Source organism: Nerophis ophidion, linkage group LG02, assembly GCF_033978795.1.
Source record: "Nerophis ophidion isolate RoL-2023_Sa linkage group LG02, RoL_Noph_v1.0, whole genome shotgun sequence".
In the NCBI taxonomy this organism is placed as follows: Eukaryota; Metazoa; Chordata; class Actinopteri; order Syngnathiformes; family Syngnathidae; genus Nerophis; species Nerophis ophidion.
The window spans coordinates 64319444-64345528 of NC_084612.1; the positions used below are offsets into that span (position 1 = coordinate 64319444).

At 39.7% G+C, this 26085-nt stretch overlaps 1 protein-coding gene across 6 annotated transcripts in view; it reads right to left on the reverse strand.

The window, feature by feature from the left end:
• The window catches only part of pax7a (paired box 7a), a 177569-nt gene that overhangs the window by 57761 nt on the left and 93723 nt on the right, over positions 1–26085 (reverse strand). For 4 of the 6 annotated variants that reach the window (XM_061888451.1, XM_061888485.1, XM_061888441.1 and 1 more), the window contains 2 exons: positions 15603–15768; positions 15269–15528 (listed from right to left, as the gene is read on the reverse strand). In XM_061888451.1, coding sequence (XP_061744435.1) covers positions 15269–15528; positions 15603–15768 — 426 coding nt within the window. The remainder of the gene's footprint in view (positions 1–15268; positions 15529–15602; positions 15769–26085) is intronic. The other 2 variants (XM_061888478.1, XM_061888460.1) reach the window with 1 other exon arrangement.

Sequence of the window (26085 nt, forward strand, 5' to 3'; positions counted from 1 at the left end):
TATGTATATATGTGTATATATATCTATATATATGTATATGTATATATGTGTATATATATATATATATGTGTGTATTAATATATATTTATATATATATACATACGTACATACATATATATATATACATACATATACAAATACATACATATATATATACAAATATATATATATATATATATATATATATATATATATATACACACACAAATACATACATGAATACATATAAACTCATATACATATATACATATACACACATATATATACACACATATACATATATACATATGTATACACCCACATACACATACACATATATACATACACATATATATATATATATATATATATATATACACATATATATACATACACACATATATACATATATACATATACACACACATATATATATACTTACACATACATATACATACACATATATACATACACACACACGTATATATGTGTATGTATATATATGTGTGTTTGTATAAATATGTATATATATATATATATATATATATATATATATATATATATATATATATATATATATATTTAAGGCTAACGTGGTATGAATTTAAAAAAAAGGAAAAAGATTTTGTGACAATAAAAACTATCAATGTAATCATAATAGTATCAACTAGATACGCTATTAAACTTGGTATCATTGCAGTGGATGTTAGGTGTAGATCCACCCATGGTATTTGTTTACATTCAGCGTGCTAGCTTGCTGTTAGCGGTTAGCTATTGTATCCTCCTAGGGTTTGTAGTGAAGCATGTTTAGCTATTCCTCGTCCTGCAGGGATGATACTCGTAAGAAACGTACTTTATTTGTCGCCATGGAGACAAGGATTAGTGATTTAGACGTAGCTAAAACACTGCCGACTGGGGCTGGGCTTTAGCCGCTAGCTAGCTAGCCATGTCTTAAAGCACCTTTTCCTGAGGGCGTTTCAGTGTTATAACTTTACCTTTATCGTTTTTAAGTTTTTAAGTCAAAATGCGTCCGTTCTCCCTTTTCTGTCTACACACTGTGTCTGCTTGTAAGCACTCCGTGATTGTGCGCTGCCGAACATGCTCCCAAAACCAGCAATGTCACGACGTGACAGCGCGCCGTCATGCCCGGGCACCGGGTACTTTTCAAACAGAGTATAGCACCATTTTTCATATTTTAGTATCGCGATACTATACCAGTACGGGTTTACCATACAACCCTATGTCAGGTTGTGACGTTGTTTTTACCATTGAAATTAGGTAGAGATGTCCGATAATATCGAACTGTCGATATTATCGTCCGATAAATGCTTTAAAATGTAATATCGGAAATTATCGGTATCGGTTTCAAAAAGTAGAATTTATGACTTTTATACGCGGCTGTACGGAGTGGTACACGGACGTAGGGAGAAGTACAGAGCGCCAATAACCTTAAAGGCACTGCCATTGCGTGCCGGCCCAATCACATAATATCTACGGCTTTTCACACACACAAGTGAATGCATGGCATACTTGGCCAACAGTCATACAGGTCACACAGAGGGTAGCCATACAAACAACTTTAACACTGTTCCGAATATGTGCCACACTGTGAACTCACACCAAACAAGAATGACAAACACATTTCGGGAGAACATCCGTACCGTAACGCAACATAGTGGCGGCATGGCGTTGCGGGTAGAGTGGCCATGCCAGAAACCTGAGGGTTGCAGGTTCGCTCCCCGCCTATTGAAATCCAAATCGCTGCCGTAGTGTCCTTGGGCAGGACACTTCACCCTTGCCCCCGGTGCCGCTCACACTGGTGAATGAATGATGAATGATGGTGGTCGGAGGGGCAAACTGGCAGCCACGCTTCCGTCAGGCTACCCCAGGGCAGCTGTGGCTACAGATGTAGCTTACCACCACCAGGTGTGAATGAATGATGGGTTCCCACTTCTCTGTGAGCGCTTTGAGTATCTAATTATAATAGAAAAAGCGCGATATACCGTATTTCCTTGGATTGCCGCAGGGCATATAGTATGCGCCTGCCTTGAATTACTGCCGGGTCAAACTTGCTTCACAACATAATTAGCGCATGCTTGGTATTACCGCCTGGTCAAACTCATGACGTCACGAGTGACACTTCCCCTGTCATCATTTTCAAAATGAAGGAAGCTGATTTCAATACCGGTAATTTGAAATCGCATAAAGGGAAGAAGATTAAGAGCTATTCAGAAGGATTTAAGGTCCAAGCTTACATCACACTAAAAGTTTTACCGCATGCCTTTGGTAAGTGCCAGAGTGAGAAGAGGTTTTAAAATAATTAGCCCATGCTTACTTTTACCGCATGCCTTTGGCAAGCGCAGTAGTGGGAAGAGGTTTTAAATTAATTAGCGCCCCAGCGGCAATTCAAAGAAATACGGTAAATCTAATCCATTGTTATTATTATTATTATTATTATAAACACAACAGAACAAATACCCAGAACGCCTTGCAGCACTAACTCTGCTGGGACGCTACAATATATACGCCCCGTTAACCCCTAACCCCAACACCTCAACCCTGCCCACCTCAACCTCCTCATGCTCTCTCAGGGAGAGCCTGTCCAAATTCCAAGCTGCTGTTTTGAGGCATGTTAAAAAAAATAATGCACTTTGTTACCTTAATAATAAAAATGGCAGTGCCATGTTGGCATTTTTTTTTCCATAACTTGAGTTGATTTATTTTGGAAAACTTTGTTACATTGTTTAATGCATCCAGCGGGGCATCACAACGAAATGAGGCATAATGTGTTAATTCCACGACTGTATATATCGGTATCGGTTGATATCGGAATCGGTAATTAAGAGTTGCACAATATCGGCAAAAAAGCCATTATCGGACATCTCTAAAAATTGGTCCTTTCTCAATCAACGTTGTCTCAATTTACAAACAACTATTTTGTCCGTTTTAAAGGCCTACTGAAACCCGCTATTACCCACCACGCAGTCTGATAGTTTACATATCAATGATGAAATATTAATATTGCAACACATGCCAATACGGCCTTTTTAGTTTACTAAATTGCAATTTTAAATTTCCCGCGAAGTGTCGTGTTGAAACCGTCGCGTTATGATGACGCGTGCGTTTGACGTCACCAGTTGTAGCGCACATTATTTTCCAGCCCAATCCAAGCTATAAGTAGTCTCCTTTAATCGCATAATTACACAGTATTTTGGACATCTGTGTTGCTGAATCTTTTGCAATTTGTTCAATTAATAATGGACAAGTCAAAGAAGAAAGATGGAGGTGGGAAGCTTTTAGCCTTTAGCCACAAAAACACGGCCGGTGTTTCCTTGTTTAAAATTCCCGAAGAAGAAGCTTTACTATGGATCATGTCAACCGGCAGTTTTCGGTGAGAAAATTGTGGTAATAAGTCGCCTCTTACCGGAGACATCAGCTGAGCTTGCGCCGTCCATGCAGCTGCCGTGGCTTCTCTCAGAGACTCTGGCGTCAACACACCCGTGGCCACACCCCTCTGACTTTCAGGTACAAGTTAATCTCACTAAAACACTAGCAACACAATAGCAGATAAGGCATTTTCCATAATTATCCTAGTAAATGTGTCTAGTGAAGTGAAGTGAATTATATTTATATAGCGCTTTTCTCAAGTGACTCAAAGCGCTTTACATAGTGACACCCAATATCTAAGTTACATTTAAACCAGTGTGGGTGGCACTGGGAGCAGGTGGGTAAAGCGTCTTGCCCAAGGACACAACGGCAGTAACAAGGATGGCACAAGCGGGAATCGAACCTGCAACCCTCAAGTTGCTGGCACGGCCACTCTACCAACTGAGCTATGCCGCCCCAAAAAACATCTGAATCGCTCTCACTGCCCTCGCCTTTATTTTTTTTTCCTAGTCCTTCACTCTAAATTTCCTCATCCACGAATCTTTCATCATCACTCAAATTAACCCTTGTGTGGTGTTCGGGTCTGCGGGACCCGTTTTAATTTTTTATTAAAAGAAAAATTATACGATTAAAGAATTTTTCAAACTGAGACTCACTCACTTTGGCTCATTTCCTGTGAAGAACATATATCAGAATACATATTTAAAGACCACACACCATACACCACCATTACACATTTCTATTACATATACGATGTCCGGTTCCACTGGACCCGGGGCTAATATAATTGTGGAAATTGATGTTCTGTGTACCACACGCAACCACCCACCCACTATCTACCTAGTAACAGTCACCAGCCATGTAATGCACGCTCAACAAAACAGAAAGGAACAAGCGGTAGAAAATAGAGGGATGGAACACCATCCTCCACGCGACACCTCCGCTCCGGACAGGCTAACCTCCCACAAACTCAGAGGACAAAGCTACGAACAATGGGAGACCGGGATTGCTGCTCCGCCGCTTCCAGTCTGTGGAACGCTCTCCCTGACCTCCTGAGGGCACCACAGACTGTGGATGCTTAAAAAAAAAAAAAAAGGCTTAAACCCTTCTTTTTTTAAACTGACTAATACAAGTGTGAAAATGGATGTTCTGTGTACCACATGCAACCACCCATCCACCCCCCCCCTTTATCTTCGATGCCTCTACTAGTCTTGCCATCTAGTCTTGCCTCTCGAGTGATAGGCAAGACTAGATGTGAATCTTCCTTCAAGCGAGTTCCCGACACCTGCTGCGCCCGGAAATGAAACAAGAAGCACTTCTGCTCTCATTCCTCTTGGCCAGCCATGCACAGCAACCGCTTCCCTCAAGCAGCCAAACATGTCGCCACAATCAAAACAGCGTCCGCTTTCCACTTCTTTTCCTCCGTGGCTTTTCCGCCGTAATGGGAAAACGTGTGCTGTCGGGACGGGTTACGGGATTGGGATGGACGCGGGGCTCCTGTCGGGGGTCCTACTGAACGCTGCAGGATTCCATTACGGACTTGGCAGAAAGCCACTCTGGTCCATTTGCTCGGAAGCGGAGACTTTTTTTTTTTTTTTTGGTCAATCTTTGCAGCGATGGGCCTGGGCCACTAACGCTATAACGCTCAAATGTAGCAAATAGTATATCTCCTGCCAACACTTGCTACCCTGAGATCGATAGGTTGTGAGTTCAAACCCCGGCCGAGTCATACCAAAGACTATAAAAAAAATGGGACCCATTACCTCCCTGCTTGGCACTCAGCATCAAGGGTTGGAATTGGGGGGTTAAATCAGCAAAAAATTCTCACTGCTCCCCTCATCTCCCAGGGGGTGTTTAAAAGCCTACTGAAATGAGATTTTCTCATTTAAAGGTGGATAGCAGTTCCATTCTATGTGTCATACTTGATCATTTTGCGATATTGCCATATTTTTGCTGAAAGGATTTAGTAGAGAACATCGACGATAAAGTTCGCAACTTTTGGTCGCTAACAAAAAAGCCTTGCCTGTACCGGAAATAGCAGACGATGTGCGCGTGACGTCACGGATTGTGGAGCTCCTCACATCTTCACATTGTATATAATCATGGCCACCAGCAGCGAGAGCGATTCGGACCGAGAAAGCGACGATTTCCCCATTAATTTGAGCGAGGATGAAAGATTTGTGGATGAGGAAATTTAGAGTGAAGGACTTGGAAAAAAGTTGTCTTTGTTTTTAAGTTATTATGCCGTTATTTTACCAGTTTGGCCCACTTGGGGGGGATATTTTTCTCCATAAGGGTCCCCCATCTAAAATGGGTTTCAACACCCCTGTGCTAAACTCTTCTTTGCAAGCTTTTCAGCCATCAATCATGACAAATAAACCGTGTCCACAGCTCAATTCATGATATGTTTAATTGCGAAGCCGGCTTGCAAGCCGTTGTGTGCAAAGTGGGGACCGCTTGCTGCCAGTGTTCATGTGAAATGTTCGACATCCCTTGAGAAAATACGACAAAAAATTATGATAATAGTGAAGTGAATTATATCTTGTATAGCGTATTTTCTGGACCATAGGACACACCAGATTATAGGGCACATTAAAGGGGTCATATTATGTTGTTTTTTTTTCTAAAATGGACAACACTTCCTTGTGGTCTACATAACATGTAATGGTGGTTCTTCGGTCAAAATGTTGCATGAATGATGTTTTACAGGTCATCTTCAAGCCGCTTTCTGACAGAACTGTGCAAGGACGGGAGTGGAAGATGTGTCAAAAGATGGAGCTAACTGTTTTAATGACATTCAGACTTTACTTCAATCAATTGCAGGAAAAAAACAAAAAAAGTCCGACCGGAATCTCTCTAATAACTAAAGTTCCTTGGGTAAATAATGTAAACTCACTACACCGGTAGTTTTTAGTGCTTCCATAGCGAGTCCACTGTCAGATATATGTTAGAACTTTACACTACATTATATTAGAAATGGAAACAGCAGAGGATGAATGTCACATGACACAAAAATACAGAAAAAGACAAAGCCTATCGACTACGGATCGGCACAGACTACAGTGGAGGAAGCGCGCAAATTTTCAGGGCTTTTGCAGATCTCAAATACACATCAGCAGATACCAGAAGGTAAGAAAAGTTGGTTTTGCATATTGCGAAACAAAACGGCACATACTTTTTCTGCTAATGGGTCCTTATACACACACCATAGTCATACTTGTATCTCTGACTACGGTAGTCGTAATGGGCCGACAATCATTCAAGCGGTGTGGCTTCAAGGTCGTACTAAAACATTTTGACATATTTTTGAGCGCCGTGTAAAATGTTCTTCATTTTCAATGGAACATTTTTAAAGTTTTGGTGTTGTTTACTGCCATCATATTGCAGTCTACACTTATCTCTTATGTGTGACTGCCATCTACTAGTGACGCTTACCATTAAACCATGTACCAAGTAAAATTGCTTCGAGGTCGGTAAGCACGACCAGAATTATTCCGTATATTCGGCGCACCTGGTTATAATGCGAACTGTCGATTTTTGAGAAAATGAACGGATTTTAAGTGAGCCTTATAGTCCAAAACAAAATATGATAACGCTTTTTCTCCAGTGACTCAAATGACTTCGAGTTATTAAAATATTTTTAAGATTTTTTTTCCCCATCGATTTCTGAAAATTATTGTGAATCGATATAAAATTGTAAAAAAAATGTTTTGGTTCACCCTTAGTTTTTGATAAGTTAAAGTTAAAGCACAAAAGATTAGCGACTACGGATCGTCACAGACTACAGTGGCAGAAGTGCGCAAATTTTCAGGACTTATGTAGATCGCGAATATACATCAGCAGATACCAGAAGGTAAGAAAAGTTGGTTTTGCATAATATTGCGAAACAAAACGCCAAATAGTTTGTCTGCTAATGGGTCCTTATACACACACACCATAGTCATACTTGTATCTCTGACTACGGTAGTGGGCCGACAATCCATCAAGCGGTGCGACTTCAAGGTCATACTAAAACTTTGTGACATATTTTTGAGCTCCGTGTAAACTGTTCTTTATTTTCAATGGAACATTTTTAAAGTTCTGGTGTTGTTTACTACCATCATATTGCAGCCCACATGTATATCTTATGCGTGACTGCCATCTACTGGTCACACTTACCATTACACCATGTACCAAGTAAAATTGCTTCGAGGTTGGTAAGCACGACCAGAATTATTCCGTATATTCGGTGCAACGGGTTACAAGGCGTACTGTCGATTTTTGAGAAAATGAACGGATTTTAAGTGTGCTTTATAGTCGAAAACAAAATATGATAATGCTTTTTTCCAGTGACTCAAATGACTTCAAATTATCAAAACATTTTTAAGATTTTTTTTTTCCCATCGATTTCTGAAAATTATTATGAATCGATATAAAATCGTAGACATTTTTTTTGGTGCACTCTAGTTTTTGATAAGTTAAAGTTAAAGCACAAAAGATTGGCGACTACGGATCGGCACAGACTACAGTGGCAGAAGTGCGCAAATTTTCAGGACTTATGTCGATCGCAAAATACACATCTGCAGATACCAGAAGGTAAGAAAAGTTGGTTTTGCATAATATTGCGAAACAAAACGCCAAATTGTTTGTCTGCTAATGGGTCCTTACACAGACACACCATAGTCATACTTGTATCTCTGACTACGGTAGTGGGCCGACAATCCATCAAGCGGTGCGACTTCAAGGTCATACTAAAACTTTGTGACATATTTTTGAGCGCCGTGTAAACTGTTCTTTATTTTCAGTGGAACATTTTTAAAGTTCTGGTGTTGTTTACTACCATCATATTGCAACCCACATGTATATCTTATGCGTGACTGCCATCTACTGGTCACACTTACCATTACACCATGTACCAAGTAAAATTGCTTCGAGGTCGGTAAGCACGAGCAGAATTATTCCGTATATTCGGTGCAACGGGTTACAAGGCGCACTGTCGATTTTTGAGAAAATGAACGGATTTTAAGTGTGCTTTATAGTCGAAAACAAAATATGATAATGCTTTTTTCCAGTGACTCAAATGACTTCAAATTATCAAAACATTTTTAAGATTTTTTTTTTCCCATCGATTTCTGAAAATTATTATGAATCGATATAAAATCGTAGACATTTTTTTTTGGTGCACTCTAGTTTTTGATAAGTTAAAGTTAAAGCACAAAAGATTGGCGACTACGGATCGGCACAGACTACAGTGGCAGAAGTGCGCAAATTTTCAGGACTTATGTCGATCGCAAAATACACATCAGCAGATACCAGAAGGTAAGAAAAGTTGGTTTTGCATAATATTGCGAAACAAAAGGCCAAATTGTTTGTCTGCTAATGGGTCCTTACTCACACACCATAGTCATACTTGTATCTCTGACTACGGTAGTGGGCCGACAATCCATTAAGCGGTGCGGTTTCAAGGTCGTACTAAAACATTGTGACGTATTTTCGAGCGCCGTGTGAAGTGTTCTTTATTCTCAATGGAACATTTTTAAAGTTTTGGTGTTGTTTACTGCCATCATATTGCAGTCTATATGTGTCTCTTATGTGTGACTGCCATCTACTGGTCAGACTTACCATTACACCATGTACCAAATAAAACAGCTTGGAGGTCGGTAAGCATGACCAGAATTAGTCCGTATATTCGAGTTATAAGGCGCACTGTCGATTTTTGAAAAAATGAACGGCTTGTAGTCCAAAACAAAATGTTTTTTTTTCCAGCGGCTCAAATGACTTCAAATTATTAAAAAAAAAAATCTAGATTTTTTTTTTTTCCATCGATTTCTGAAGATTATTATGAATTGATATAGAATTCGAAATCATTTTTTTTTTGGTGAACCTCTAATTTTTGCTAAGTTAAAGTACCAATGATTGTCACACACACACTAGGTGTGGTGAAATTTGTCCTCTATATTTGTCCCATCCCCCTGGGAGGTGAGGGGAGCAGTGGGCAGCAGCGGTGCCCCGCCCGGGAATCATTTTGGTGATTTAACCCCCAATTCCAACCCTTGATGCTGAGTGCCAAGCAGGGAGGTAATAAGTCCCATTTTTATAGTCTTTGGTATGACTCGGCCGGGGTTTGCACTCACAACCTACCGATCTCAGGGCGGCCACTGTCTAACTGCAGTGTGCAAAAAAAGCAAACACTCCATCCTAAAAGATGGCTGATGATTAATTGAAAAGACAACATGCATGGTGTCCTTTAATCCTGACTTCACCAGGACATGTTTAATATCCTAACACATTCAAGAACCCCTGCCAGCATCAGTGAGCCATTAATGAAATATGTTGATAAATGATGGCGTCTGTGTTTTTTTTTTTTCCTGCAGGTTTTTGCAGCGGGAGCATTAGCAGCTAACCCCCCCCCCCCACCCCCCCCCCCCCCCCCCCCCAAACCCCCGTGCCACCATTAACAATCAAACACGCTGTGAGACTCCGTGTTATCCTCACTCCGTCACTCCAGCAGGAGAGAAAATCCTCCTTTTTGTCCCAAAATCCTTAATTCTGTCTTTAAAAAAAAAAAAAATAATAAAACAGGGTAATACCCAGTTTCCAATCTGCTTTGAGAAATATTTTAAAGGCGACTCAAATAAAACACGTGGACGAGTGGGGTAATTGTGGACAAATGCGGCATTGAAATTCATTTTCAACTCTTTACGCACCATTTCAATCTTATTTTCTGCTTGTTAACCGCGTCTTGTCGGTGCGGGGTGGGCAAGGCTGGCCGGTATTGATGGGTAATTGTGTATAATTTGCTGCGTACACACGATTTGCATCGTTTACAAATGCTTTTGCATTCTCTGCCGCTTTAAGCGCAACCTCCAGCGTGGAGGTTGCGCTTAAACGCTCTTTAATGGAGGTGGCCAAAGAGGTTAATGTGGGAAGTAGCACACATGCATGAGGATGGCAAAGAAACACCACAGGTCAAGAAGAAATGCATTTTTACATGTGAAGTGAATTCTATTTATATAGCGCTTTTCTCTAGCGACTCAAAGCCCTTTACATAGTGAAATCCAATATCTAATTTTTACATTTAAACCAGTGTGAGTGGCACTGGGAGCAGTTGGGTAAAGTGTCTTGCCCAAGGACACAACGGCAGTGACTAGGATGGCGGGAAGCGGGGATTGAACCTGCAACCCTCAAGTTATAAGCACATTAAGAACCAGCACATGTTTGCACTTGCTCAATTTATAGACAAGGGAAATTGTTCCCGCAGTAGCTCAGTTTCAAAGGATGGAAAGGATAATACAGGTATTAGATGGACTAAAAATACACCAAAGTAGCAAAATAAAATATAACTTATTCATTAGGTCAGGAAAAAACACAGAGGCTATATCATCCCCTCAAGCCTGTTTTGCAGGTTTCCCTGCTCGTCGTGGGATTTTTTCCCCCAAAAAACTAAATACATTTATATATTTTTTAACTCAAAAAAAAAAATCCCTTTATGAGCAGGGAAACCTGCAAAACAGGCCTGAAGGGATTATAACGCCTCCATGTTTTTTCTTGATCCAACGTATATTCCGCTCTACCCGGTAAACCACATACATCTGGACTATAAAATATAACATACATGTAATATTTACAGATTATAAAAACATTTATATATTTTTTGAGGACAAAAATCTCCTAGCGAGCAGGGAAACTTGCGGAACAGGCTTGAAGGGATGATATAGCCTCTGTGTTTTTTTTCCTGACCCAACGTAAATTCCGCTCTACCCCGGTATTGAGCAAAGCATAACTGATAAACCACAGAAATCTCGACTATAAAATATAACAAGTCATTTTTACATATTATAAATACGTTTATATATTTTTTGAGGACAAAAATCCCCTGGCGAGCAGGGAAACTTGCGGAACAGGCTTGAAGGGATGATATAGCTTCTGTGTTTTTTCCTGACCCAACGTATATTCCCCTCTACCCCGGTATTGAGCAAAGCATAACTGATAAACCACAGAAATCTCGACTATAAAATATAACTAGTCATTTTTACATATTATAAATACGTTTATATATTTTTTGAGGACAAAAATCCCCTGGCGAGCAGGGAAACTTGCGGAACAGGCTTGAAGGGATGATATAGCCTCTGTGTTTTTTTTCCTGACCCAACATATATTCCGCTCTACCCCGGTATTGAGCAAAGTATAACGGATAAACCACAGAAATCTCGACTATAAAATATAACAAGTGATTTTTACATATTATATATACGTTTATATATTTTTTGAGGACAAGAATCCCCTGGCGAGCAGGGAAACTTGCGAAACGGGCTTGAAGGAATGATATAGCCTCTCTGTTTTTTTCCTGACCCAACGTAAATCCCGCTCTACCCCGGTGTTGAGCACTGTATAACAATAAACCACAGAAATCTCGACTATAATATATAACATATGTAATATTTACATTTTATATATACATTTACAGATTTTTTGATGAAAAAAAATCCCCTGATGAGCAGGGAAACCTGCAAAACAGGCTTGAAGGGATGAAATAGCCTCTGTGTTTTTTTCTTGAAGTATATTCCACTCTACCCTGGTAAACCACATACATCTGGACTATAAAATATAACATATGTTATATGTACATATTATATATATATTTATATATTTTTTTGAGGAAAAAAATCCTCTGACGAGCAGGGAAACTTGCGAAACAGGTTTGAAGGGGATTATATAGCCTCTGTGTTTTTTTTCCTGAACCAACGTATATTCCACTCTACCCCGATATTGAGCAAAGCATAATGGATAAACCACAGAAATCTCGACTATAAAATATAACAAGTAATTTTTACATATTATACATACGTTTATATATATTTTTGGAGGACAGAAATCCCCTGGCGAGCAGGGAAACTTGTGAAACTGGCTTGAAGGGATGATATAGCAGCTGTGTTTTTTTTTCCTGACCCAACGTAAATTCCGCTCTACCCCGGTGTTGAGCACTGTATAACAATAAACCACAGAAATCTCGACTATAAAAAATAACATATATGTAATATTTACATTTATATAATTTTGGATGAAAAAAAAAATCCCCTGACGAGCACGGAAACCTGCAAAACAGGCTTGAAGGGATGAAATAGCCTCTGTGTTTTTTTCTTGACCCAACGTACAAACGTATATTCCGCTCTACCCTGGTAAACCTCATACATCTGGACAATAAAATATAACATATATGTAATATTTACAAATTATATATACATTTATATATTTTTTTGAGGAAAAAAATCTCCTGGCGAGCAGGGAAACTTGCGAAATAGGCTTGAAGGGATGATAAGCCTCTGTGTTTTTTTCCTGACCCAACGTAAATTCCGCTCTACCCCGGTGTTGAGCATTGTATAACAATAAACCACAGAAATCTCGACTATAAAAAATAACATATATGTAATATTTACATTGTTTATATACATTTATATATTTTTTGAGGAAAAAAAAATCCCCTGACAAGCAAGAAAACCTGCAAAACAGGCTTGAAGTGATGAAATAGCCTCTGTGTTTTTTTCTTGACCCAACGTATAAACATATATTCTGCTCTACCCCGGTAAACCACATACATCTTGACAATAAAATATAACATATGTAATATTTATATATCATATATACATTTATATATTTTTTTGAGGAAAAAAAATCCCCTGACGAGCAGGGAAACCTGTGAAACAGGCTTGAAGGGATGATATAGCCTTAGTGTTTTTTCCTGACCCAACGTGTATTCTGCTCTACCCCGGTATTGAGCAAAGTATAACGGATAAACCACAGAAATCACAACTATAAAATATAACATGTATGTTAAACGGTAAATGGGTTATACTCGTACAGAGCTTTTCTACCTTTTTAAGGAACTCAATGCGCTTTGACACTATTTCCACATTCACCCATTCACACACACATTGACACACTGGGACCCATTAGGTTGTCACTCATCAAGTGTCTTGCTCAACGGCACAATGGACGTGACTACGATGGTAGAAGGTGGGGATTGAACCAGGAACCCTCAAGTTGCTGGCAAAGCCATTCCAACTGCGCCGCGCCGTCCCAATATATATATAATATGTAATGTTTACATATTACATATACATTTGTATATTTTTTGAGGAAAAAAATCCCCTGACGAGCAGGGAAACCTGTGAAACCGGCTTGAATGGATGAAATAGCCTTTGTGTTTTTTCCTGACCCAAGGTATATTCCGCTCTACCCCGGTATTGAGCACTGTTTAACGGATAAACCGCAGAAATCTCGACTATAAACTATAAAATATATGTAATATTTACATGTTATATATACATTTATATAATTTTGGAGGAAAAAAAATCCCCTGACGATCAAGGAAACCTGCAAAACAGGCTTGAAGGGATGAAATAGCCTCTTTGTTTTTTTCTTGACCCAACATACGTTTGTATATTCCGCTCTACCCTGGCAAACCACATACATCTGGACTTTAAAATATAACATAAAAAAATCCCCTGACGAGCAGGGAAACCTGCGAAACAGGCTTGAAGGGATGATATAGTCTCTGTGTTTTTTCCTGACCCAACGTATATTCCGCTCTACCCCAGTAAACCACAGAAATCTGGACTATGAAATATAACTAATGTAATATTTACGTATTATATACACATTTATATATTTTTTAAGGAAAAAAATCCCCTGATGTGCAGGGAAACCTGCAAAACAGGCTTGAAGGGATGATATATATTTCGTGTTTTTTCCTGACCCAACGTATATTCCGCTCGACCCCCGGCATTGAGCACTGTATAACAGAAATCTCGACTATGAAATATAACATATATGTAATATTTCCATATTATATATTATGTATATAATACATATTGATATATTTTATTTTATTTTATATATACAATATTATTCAAATCCCAATTACCATGTACAATATTACAGTATATGTAACAGCTGCAGCAAAACAAACAAACAACAAAACAAAGGCAGCAGAAAATATACATTATGTTTGAAAATGCATATAAATATGTCCAGTTAATAATAATAATTGCTTCCAACAAAAAAAATAATAATAAAAATATGTTATGCAGGAATGAAAGAAAAGGAAAAAAAAGGGTTATAAAGTAAAAATAAGGAAATATATTGAATTAAACTAGGGATTATACGGGTGTAAAATGAAAAAAAATGTATAGAAGAGAAAGGAAAATAAAAGAATAAATGAAAATAAATAAAGCAATTGAAGACAAAAGAATACTAAAAATTTAGAAACATCCATCCATCCATTTCCTACCGCTTATTCCCTTTTGGGGTCGCGGGAAGCAAAATGAATGAAAATAATGCAGACAGAAAATAAAGACAAGGAAAAAAGAGATTTTACAATTAAAAAATAAAATAAATAACTAAAAAATTATATTTTTTGAGATACACATTGCACACAGTACACAAAAGATGCAAACAAATAAAGAGAATAAGAATGAGTGAAACATTCAGGAAGAAGATGGATTGAAAGGCAAAAACACCAACAAAAAAAAACTGGAGTCAGACAATTACAGCAAGAAGATTACGGGTCTACATTTTTAAGCTTTAGCTAATTATTTCATCTCCGTGTGTTCTGGCGGCGGCGCGCAGGATTTAGACGTCCCAGGAAAGCCGGGAATCGCGCGGTTTGGAGCGGGGCCGCCCTGGACTATCAAGATGAATTTTAATTTGTTGATGTTAATCCAATTGTTTTAGCAATGTAGCAATTTGGAGTGGCTCAAATAAATCCCGCTGACATGAAAGCCCGACATCGGTAGTTATGGCGATGAACATTTTAATTTGAGTCGCAATTACACATTCTGACGAGCGAGAGCAGCAGGAGGGCGGCGGGAACGTCAGGAACGTCAGGAACGTCAGGAACGGAGGTTTGAGAGTGGTGTCTTACCTGCGGAGACAACCCGTTGCCGACGGCGTTCATGTGGTTGCCGGAGGCCGAGGGGCTCATGAAGGAGTCGGAGTAGGTGGAGAAGCTGTGGCGGTTGGATGATAAGCCGTACGCCGAACTGCCGTCGGCGCCTAGACCTCCCTGGTGCATGGAGGACGGGGGCAAGGGCTGGGGTCTGTGCAAGGTACTGCTGCCCTCTGCGCACAGGTATAAGCTCCGATCAACCGGGTGAAACGACCAGTTCCCACAGGAATCTGCATCTGGAAGGCTACATTAGCCTCCCTGGTTTTTAGCACAACAACTGACTGCATGCACAACATGGGGGAGTACTCACCTTGCGATAGTGTGGTGCCGGGGTAGCTGGCCTCCGGGAGCTGGTATGTGGGTAAAGTGGGCATCCCTGTGGGCGGGAACCCGCCGGGAAGCAGGTGGTTGAAAGCGGCAAGCTGGTTGGCTCCGGCCTGTTTACGCCACCGGGCCCTTCTGTTGCTGAACCACACCTGGAGGACATATAGCAAGTCATGATTCCACCGATGAACGACTCGCGCAACCCCGGATCATGATGCCGGCTCGACACAATTATCTCGTGTTGCCAAATTTTCACAAAAAAACGGCTCGGGCTGGGGGAAATGATCGATTGATCCCCAGTGGAATGTGACTCTAAATCAAAGGACAAACATCCAATTATTCATTATTTGAGTCTGTTAAATAAAATACATGCAGGGGTGAAAGAAGAAGTCATGCTAACCGCTAAGAAACAAGGAAAAGTGTTTTGTAGTTTTTGCACTTCATGTCACGCCCATGAGATCATGTTTCATTTTTGTCATGTTTGGTTGTTTTTTGGACATTTGTATACCGCTTTTGCACTTCTTTGTTTCTCTTATCACCATAGCTACTCATTGATTTTCACCTTGCCCGCATGTCACACCCCTGTCCTCAGCTCTCACACCTGTTGTTAATTATCATAGCTATTATTTAAGCCACAGTTACTAGGTAGTCAGCCTGGCAACTTCCCGTATTCTTCAACCCCCTTCACGCCATACCATGCTGTTCATTTTGTCCACGCCACGTAAGTTTTTGTTATTTATGCCACAGTGCAAGTTTTTGTTTCATGTCTATAGTTTGTAGCCTTTGTGCTAGTCCTTTGTTTTTTCATTAGTTAAGTTTGTTCTCCGCCCTCGTGCGTGCCTTTTGTTTTGCTTACTTTGTTTGTCTTTTTTTTAAGAGTATAAATAAACATGTACTCAGATTCTCATCTGGCTCGTGCCAATTTCCCTTTGCGTTGGAAAAATAAACTATCTCCAAGTCATAGTCCAAGTTATGACACTTCAACTTTGTTACGCCATAAAATAATCAACCGACAAGCTAACTTTTTAAACTTGAACCTTTGTGATGTGGCCCAAACATGAGGCAGATTCTTCTGGTGGCAGTGTGTCAGAGAAAAGGAAAGAAAAGTGCAATTAGACATCCTAAAATGGTCCAAGCAAAAAGGACTCATTTTCACATGATTTTATTTGGTTCAGACTTTCACCAAATATTAACATTGCTGTATGTATACTTTTGACCCAGCAGATTTGGTCACATTTTTAGTAATATATTCAAAAAAGAACCAAACTTCATGAATGTCTTTTTTGTGACTAACATGTGCTCCAATCACTCTATCACAAAAAAAAAACAGGCTTTGTAGAAATTGTTGGAAACTCAAGACAGCCATGACATTATGTTCTTTACAAGTGTGTGTAAACTTTTGACCACGACTGTATGTGTATCATATATATATATATATATATATATATATATATATATATATATATATATATATATATATATATATATATGTATATGTGTATATATATATCCATTATACAGTGCTCAATACCGGGGTAGAGACGAATACACATTAAATCAGGAAAAAACACAGTGGCTAATTCATCCTAACAAGCCTGTTTCACAGGTTTTCCTGCTCTTTGGGGGATTTTATATATTTCAATAAAATTCCCTGAAGAGCAGGGAAACCTGCAAAACATGCTTGTAGGGTTGAAAAACCCTCAGTTTTTTTTTTTTACTGACCTAACGTGTGTGTGTATATATATATATATATATATATATATATATCCCAATGCGGCACCCGGGTCAAAAATTTTTGGGAAGTTTCAATCTACACTAGAAGCCATGGTGGGACTTAAGCACGATCACTTCGATTACACTTTTATAATGCGGCGCTTTAATGTTTTTAAACCGAGCATTTAGACGCCAACAACTGCAGTCTAGACAGAGTCACCTCCCAAAATGAACAAAATGAGCAGCAACCACAATGTCAATTCCCTGAATTAAATAAAAAAGGGCAAGAAAAAAAAAAAAAGCCGGCAAAAAGATTTACACATTTTAAAAAGGCTCCAACAAAACATGAATCTAATCAGGCCTTGGTGAAAGGAGGCAGCAACCTGTTCCATTTAGGCCGAGACGAGGCTGCGGCCTCTGCGGCGTGCTCGGGGGGTTGGAGGACATTGATCTATGCCTCGCACAGGCAATTCATCAGAGTTTAATACACTGTCAGCGCAGTTCATCGACTGTTGTGTTTCAAACGGCCCGGGCTTTTGTGAGCGCACATGAAAGAGGGGGACAAAAGCCCCTCCATACGCCAACCAGAACAGTGGCCACAAAGAGGGGGCGTCCCTTTTTAAACAGGGGACACTTTCAAGGGGACTTACACGGCGACATGGAGGTGGAGGAAGGGCGGGGGTTCTTTTTGTGCCAACAAATATACATATATACACATATATATATAAACTCTTTCTTCAAAAAGCCACATCTTTATCCGAATGTGGAACAGGACGCTGCTTTCGAAGCCGCAAGGAGAAACCATATATCTGGCCTGAGAGCGGCAACAAGTGAAGTGAAGCCGCGTCCATTGGTGTGTAGTGGAGCGTGCTCCCCACCTCGCCACTATGAGCTCCTACTGGGGCCAGACAAACAGCTGCCTAACTCCGAAGAAGAGGAAGAGGAGGGGCTTCCACGCACTCCCCGTCACCCCCTCCCGCCGTGCCACTTCACCTCCGACCTCATCCTCTCACCCCGACAATCTTTTATGTTCACGTTAAACTTCCTTCCCCCTCTTTGTCATGCTGGGAGGTGTTCCATCATAGGACCCACAAAACGCTCCTCAAAATGATTGTTGTTCTTTTTGCGACGGCCGACTCACATTCACGCATTCCTCATCAAAAATTATAACTAAATGAGGCAGTTTCTAAAAGAATTGCATGTGAACTGAAATCTAGGAATTGTTTTTATGATTGTTGAAGGAGAGCAGACCATTCCTGAACAGGCTGAATATTTTGACGTTGGAGCAGTTTGATTCAGATGACAATTGTGGGAATAGTGGAACTTTGAAAAAAGTCCCATTGTAATAATCAATGGGAATTTCAGGCAATATTGTGAATTTAGGCAAAAGTGGGATTTTTTTTTGAAAATACTACAAACCCCTTTTCCATATGAGTTGGGAAATTGTGTTAGATGTAAATATAAACGGAATACAATGATTTGGAAATCATTTTTAACCCATATTTTGTTGAATATGCTACGAAGACAACATATACCGTATTTCCTTGAATTGCTGCCGGGGCCCTAATTAATTTAAAACCTCTTCTCACTCCTGCGCTTACCAAAGGCATGCGGTAAAAGTAAACATGCGCTAATTATTTCAAAACCTTTTCTCAGTCCTGCGCTTACCAAAGGCATGCTGTAAAAGTAAGCATGCGCTAATTATTTTAAAGCCTCTTCTCACTCCGGCACTTACCAAAGGCATGCAGTAAAAGTAAGCATGCGCTAATTATTTCAAAACCTCTTCTCAGTCCTGCGCTTACCAAAGGCATGCTGTAAATGTAAGCATGCGCTAATTATTTTAAAACCTCTTCTGACACCGGCACTTACCAAAGGCATGCAGTAAAAATTGGAGTGTAATGTAAGCTTGGACCTTAAATCCTACTGAATAGCGCTTAATCTTCTTCCCTTTATGCAATTTCAAATTACCGGTATAGAAATCAGCCTCCTCCATTTTGAAAATGATGACACAGGAAGTGTCACTCGTGACGTCACGAGTTTGACCAGGTGGTAATACTAAGCATGCGCTAATTATTTTGCGATGCGAGTTTAAGGCAGGCGTATACTATATGCCCTGCGGCAATTCAAGGAAATACGGTAATCATTAACTTTGGAATTTGATGCCAGCAACACGTGACAAAGAAGTTGGAAAAGGTGGCAATAAATACTGATAAAGGTGAGGAATGCTCATCAAACACTTATATGGAATATTCCACAGGTGTGCAGGCTAATTGGGAACAGGTGGGTGCCATTAATGGGTGTAAAAACAGCTTCCCAAAAAATGCTCAGTCTTTCACAAGAAAGGATGGGGCGAGGTACACCCCTTTGTCCACAACTGCGTGAGCAAATAGTCAAAACAGTTTAAGAACAACGTTTCTCAAAGTGCAATTGCAAGAAATTTAGGGATTTCAACATATCCGGTCCATAATATCATCAAAAGATTCAGAGAATCTGGAGAATTCACTCCAGCTAAGCGGCATGGCCGGAAACCAACATTGAATGACTGTGACCTTCGATCCCTCAGACGGCACTGTATCAAAAACAGACATCAATCTCTAAAGGATATCACCACATGGGCTCAGGAACACTTCAGAAAACTACTGCCACTAAATGCAGTTTGTCGCTACATCTGTAAGTGCAAGTTAAAGCTCTACTATGCAACGCGAAAGCCATTTATCAACAACATCCAGAAACGCCGGCGGCTTCTCTGGGCCTGAGGTCATCTACTGTAAGATGTACTGATGCAAAGTGGAAAAGTGTTCTGTGGTCTGACAAGTCCACATTTAAAATTGTTTTTGGAAATATGTGACATTGTGTCATTCGGACCAAAGGAGAAGCGAACCATCCAGACTGTTATCGACGCAAAGTTTAAAAGCCAGCATCTGTGATGGTATGGGGGTGTATTAGTGCCCAAGGCATGGGTAACATACACATCTGTGAAGGCACCATTAATGCTGAAAGGTACATACAGGTTTTGGAACAACATATGCTGCCATCTAAGCGCCGTCTTTTTCATGGACGCCGCTGCTTATTTCAGCAAGACAATGCCAAGCCACATTCAGCACTTGTTACAACAGCGTGGCTTCGTAAAAAAAAAAAAGAGTCCAGCGCTGTCTCCCATCGAAAATGTGTGGCGCATTATGAACGACTGAAGCTCTACATCAGGGGCGCTCACACTTTTCCTGCAGGCGAGCTACTTTTCAATTGACCAAGTCGAGGAGATCTACCTCATTCCTATTTATAATTTATATTTATTTATTTATGAAAGAGACATTTTTGTTAACAAGTTAATGGTGTTTAATGATAATACAAGCATGTTTAACACACATAGATTCCTTTCTTTCATGAAGACAAGAATATAAGTTGGTGTATTTGATTCTGATGACTTGCATTGATTGGAATTAGACAGTGGTGCTGATAACGTCCGCATTTTCAAATGGAGGAAAAAAAAAAGTCCTCCTTTCTGTCCAATACCACATGAAAGTGGTTGGATTTGGCATCTCATTTGTCCAACTTGCATACTCGTTTTTAAACACTTTGTTATGAGAGTAGCATATGTGTGTGTGGCCCTTTAATGTCTGGCAGCAGGTGAGTGACGTCAGTGACTGTGCGGGTGGGCAAGCAAGTGAGAAAGCGGTCGCTGAGGGCTGGGGAGAAATACATTGGCATCAAACTCCGTCGCTTGCGAGCTTGTGCACGCTAGCTTTCTGAGACTCTTATTTTGTTAGCACAGGCAGGATGAAGCAGGTCTTTTATGGTGAAGACAGGAACTGTGCAGTCGGTCTTTAGAGTTTTGACAGTAGGTACGGAGTCTCTAGAAATAAAATGTGTTTCTCTGCGTCCGCCCTGTTAGTGATTTTTTTCTTAAATATGAGCTCGCAGCAGCCAGCGTCATCTCACAAGATCCTCGGGTGCCGAGAATGTCAAACAACTGACGAAAGTGAAGTCTTGGTATGATTGATGATTGCTCATTTTTATGTGTATTTTTAAATGCCTGGCTTGAGATCGACTGACACACCCTCCGAGATCGACCAGTCGATCGCGATCGACGTAATGCCCACCCCTGCTCTACATGAAACGAGAATGGGAAAAAAATCCACTTTCAAAGCTTCAACAATTAGTTTCCTCAGTTCCCAAACGTTTATTGAGTGTTGTTGAAAGAAAAGGTGATGTAACACAGTGGTGAACATGCCCTTTCCCAACTACTTTGGCACGTGTTGCAACAATGAAATTTTAAGTTAATTATTTGCAAAAAAAAAAAATGAAGTTTATGATTTTGAATATAAATTTTTTTGACTTTGTAGTGCATTCAATTCAATATGGGTTGAAAAGGATTTGCAAATCATTGTATTCCGTTTATATTTACATGTAACACAATTTCCCAACTCATACAGAAACAGGGTGTGTAAAACATTTGAATGATCTAAATTGGTTGGTGTTGAAATTTTTCAAATTGGTCGAAAATTGTTGATGTAGAAACATGTTGAAGCAGTAACATTTAAATAATAAGCATTCATATCCGCACAAGGAGTTATAAAAAGTGACAGGTAATAATGTTGCTGTTACACCTGTCCTGCTGTTCGGTCCGGTGCAGACTGTAGTCGAGGAGCACAGGGAAAACATTCCCTTTAGGGTCGATGCCATTTAAATACCTTCTAATTCATATTTTAATCTTGTAAAATAGTTTTTTGACTGTGAGCGTTTAATGAAATGTAAGATATTCTGTTAAAAATAATGCCAATATTGATATTTTCCATAGTTCACTTTATTTGGAAAAGTATCCATATACATTTTGGTACGGGTACTAAATTATTGGTATCAGGACAACACTATTTTGCAATGGCATTGGCCACTTGAGGAGACCAAGTCAATCAGATCACGCTGTTCAGTATTGTGGCCACTGATTGGCTCAGTCTTAAACTAAGACTGAGCCAATGGATTAAAAGAGTGCAAAGGTGACAAACAGGTGTTATTTCATTTGTAAAGGGCTCTAATAATGTTGAAAAATGTGTTAACAGTTTTTTTAATGCTCTAGCTCTGAAAATATTCAATTTATACTTAATGATTCCCACTTCATGGAAATCATCAATTTGCAGCAATAAACGAGGGATTACTCTATTTATTATGGGAAACATTGCTTCGGTCTTCATACAGTCCGGTTTTTATCAAACCATTTGGATGAGATTACAAAGGACAACTGCGGTCCATTATATTGCCAAAAGTATTTGGCCACCCATACTGGTGTCCTAATCACTTGGTGTAAAATCAAGCACTTAGGCATGGAGACAAACATTTGTGAAAGAATGGGCCGCTCTCAGTGATTTCCAGCGTGGAACTGTCATAGGATGCCACCTGTGCAACAAATCCAGTCGTAAAATTTCCTCGCTAAATATTCCAAAGTCAACCTTATTATAAGAAAAGTGAAGATTTTGGGAACAACAGCAACTCAGCCACCAAGTGATAGGCCACGTAAATTGACAGAGGGGGTTCAGTGGTTGCTGAAGCGCACAGTGCAAAGACTTTCTGCACAGTCCAAACTTCATGTGACCTTCCAATTAGCCCAGAGAGCTTCACGGAATGGGTTTCCATTGCTGTGCAGCTGTGTCTAAGCCCTACAACACCAAGTCCAATGCAAAGTGTCGGATGCAGTGGTGTAAAGCGCGTTGCCACTGGACTCTAGAGCAGTGGAGACGCGTTTTCTGGCAATCTGATGACTCTGGGTTTGGAGGTTGCCGGGAGAACGCTACATTTCGGACTGCGGAGAGTGTGAAATTTAGTGGAGGAGGAATTATGGTGTGGGGTTGTTTTTCAGGAGTTGGACTTGGCCCCTTAGTTCCAGTGAAAGGAACTTTGAATGCTCCGGGATACCAAAACATTTTGGACAAATCCATGGGATGGCACTTCCAGTTCATATGTGAGTAAAGGCAGGTCGCCAATATAGTGTACCTCTGCATATTGAATGATTTTATAACCCTATTTTATTCACTATTTACCATTCTTTTTGATGATCTACTGGAAAACAAATCACACAACCCGGGTTCAATTTGGAAGTGACCAAATGTGGTTGGTCCACACAAAATAAAGCAGACAAAAGAGAAGCGCGTGTCACAGATGAAGGCTCTTTAACGCCCACAAAAGCGCACTCTTGCCACTGAGCAGCCCGAAGCCTGAGGATTTGAGGCTGTGCTCTGGAACCCGATCACAAAGTCACCTTGGACCACAATTCTCTGCTCTGCCCAATCCCGTTTAATTCTCTGCAGCACGCGCTAAGCAGGCGGCCATCCTCAGTGTCCTCACCGTATCTACCTACACGTGTCCCTCCTTCTCAACCGCTAAGAGGTTTCCCCCCCGTATATCTTCAGGGTCTGGACCTCATCTTGGAAGGAGGAGGAGAGCTTCCAGCTTAGCTCTGCTGGAGGAGCCACATAAATGGAGGATGGAGGGGAAGGAAAAGGTGAAGGTTGTTGTGGATCTTTTCAAAAATCTCGCTGCATTCGGTACATTGAGACACTCGTCTACATCAGGGGTCCCCAAACTCCAAATCCCGGCCCGCGGGAAGTCCCAAGTCAAAAAAAATAAAAAAATAAATGAATAAATATATACATAATTATTTTTGTAATTAGTATTATTTTTTTTTAATTTGTCCTTTCTAATCCATTTTCTACTGCTTGTTACTCTCTTCGCTCAGACGAATCATATTGTCTAAAAATGCCTTTTCCCATCGATAACATGACATCATCGTGCTCGGAATACATTTAGCACAGGGGTCAACAACCTTTTTGAAACCAAGAGCTACTTCTTGGGTACTGATTAATGCGAAGGGCTACCAGTTTGATACACACTTAAATAAATTGCCAGAAATAGCCAATTTGCTCATTTTACCTTTAAAGGGGAACATTATCACAATTTCAAAAGGGTTAAAAACAATAAAAATCAGTTCCTAGTGGCTTGTTGTATTTTTTGACGTTTTTTTCAAAATTTTACCGGTCCCGGAATATCCCTAATTAAAACTTTAAAGTGCCTTATTTTCGCTATCTTCGAAACCACTATCCATTTCCCTGTGTTGTCGTACAGGGCTGCCAATACAAACAACATGGCGGTTACCACAGCAAGATATAGCGACATTAGCTCGGATTCAGACTCGGATTTCAGCGGCTTAAGCGATTCAACAGATTACGCATGTATTGAAACAGATGGTCGGAGTATGGAGGCAGATAGCGAAAACGAAATTGAAGAAGAAATTGAAGCTATTCAGCGAATAGCTATTGATGCTATTCGGCCATAGCGTGGGTGTACCTAATGAAGTGGCCCATAGCATGGCTGCCTTATTAGCATCGCCGGTAAAATGTGCAGACCAAACGATCAGGACTTTCGCATCTTGTGACACTGGAGCAACTTATATCTGTCGATTGGTAAGTGTTTGTTTCGCATTAAATGTGAGTATCTAGTTTCAAATGTACATACAGCTAGCGTAAATAGCATGTTAGCATCGATTAGCATAGCATGTTAGCATCGATTAGCTGGCAGTCATGCCGTGACCAAATATGTCTGATTAGCACATAAGTCAACAACATCAACAAAACTCACCATTGTGATTTCATTGACTTAATCGTTGCAAATGCATCTGCAGGTTATCCATACATCTCTGTGCCATGTCTGTTTTAGCATCGCCGGTCAAATGTGAAGACACTTTGATACATTCAATAGAGGTCTGGCGGCAGATTTCTTGCCAGTGGTGCAACTTGAATCCCTCCCTGTTAGTGTTGTTACACCCTCCGACAACACACCGACGAGGCATGATGTCTCCAAGGTTCCAAAAAATACTCGAAAAAACGGAAAATAACAGAGCTAAGACCCGGTGTTTGTAATGTGAAAATGAATATGGCGGGTGTGTTACCTCGGTGACGTCACGTTCTGACGTCATCACTGAAAGACCGATAAACAGAAAGCCGTTTAATTTGCCAAAATTCACCCATTCAGAATTCGGAAATCGGTTAAAAAAATACATGGTCTTTTTTCTGCAACATAAAGGTATTTATTGACGCTTGCATAGGTCTGGTGATAATGTTCCCCTTTAATAAATAAATCTATATATATATATATATATATATATATATATATATATATATATATATATAAAATGGGTATTTCTGTCTGTCATTGCATCGTACATTTTTTTTGCCTTTTACGGAAGGTTTTTTGTAGAGAATAAATGATGAAAAAACACTTAATTGAACGGTTTAAAGGAGGAGAAAACACCCAAAAAATTAAAATTAAATTTTGAAACATAGTTTATCTTCAATTTCGACTCTTTAAAATCCAAATTCAACCGAAAAAAATGTAGAGAAAAACTAGCTAATTTGAATCATTTTGAAAAAAATAAAAATAAAAAAACGAATTTATGGAACATCATTAGTAATTTTTCCTGATTAAGATTAATTTTAGAATTTTGATGACATGTTTTAAATAGGTTAAAATCCAATCTACACTTTGTTAGAATATATAACAAATTGGACCAAGCTTTATTTCTAACAAAGAAAAATCATTATTTCTTCTAGATTTTCCAGAACAAATTTTTTTAAAGAAATTCAAAAGACTTTGAAATAAGATTTAAATTTGATTCTACAGATTTTCTTGATTTGCCAGAATAATTGTAATCATAAGTTTGAAGTAATATTTAACAAATATTCTTCGTCGAAAAAACAAGCTAAAAGGAA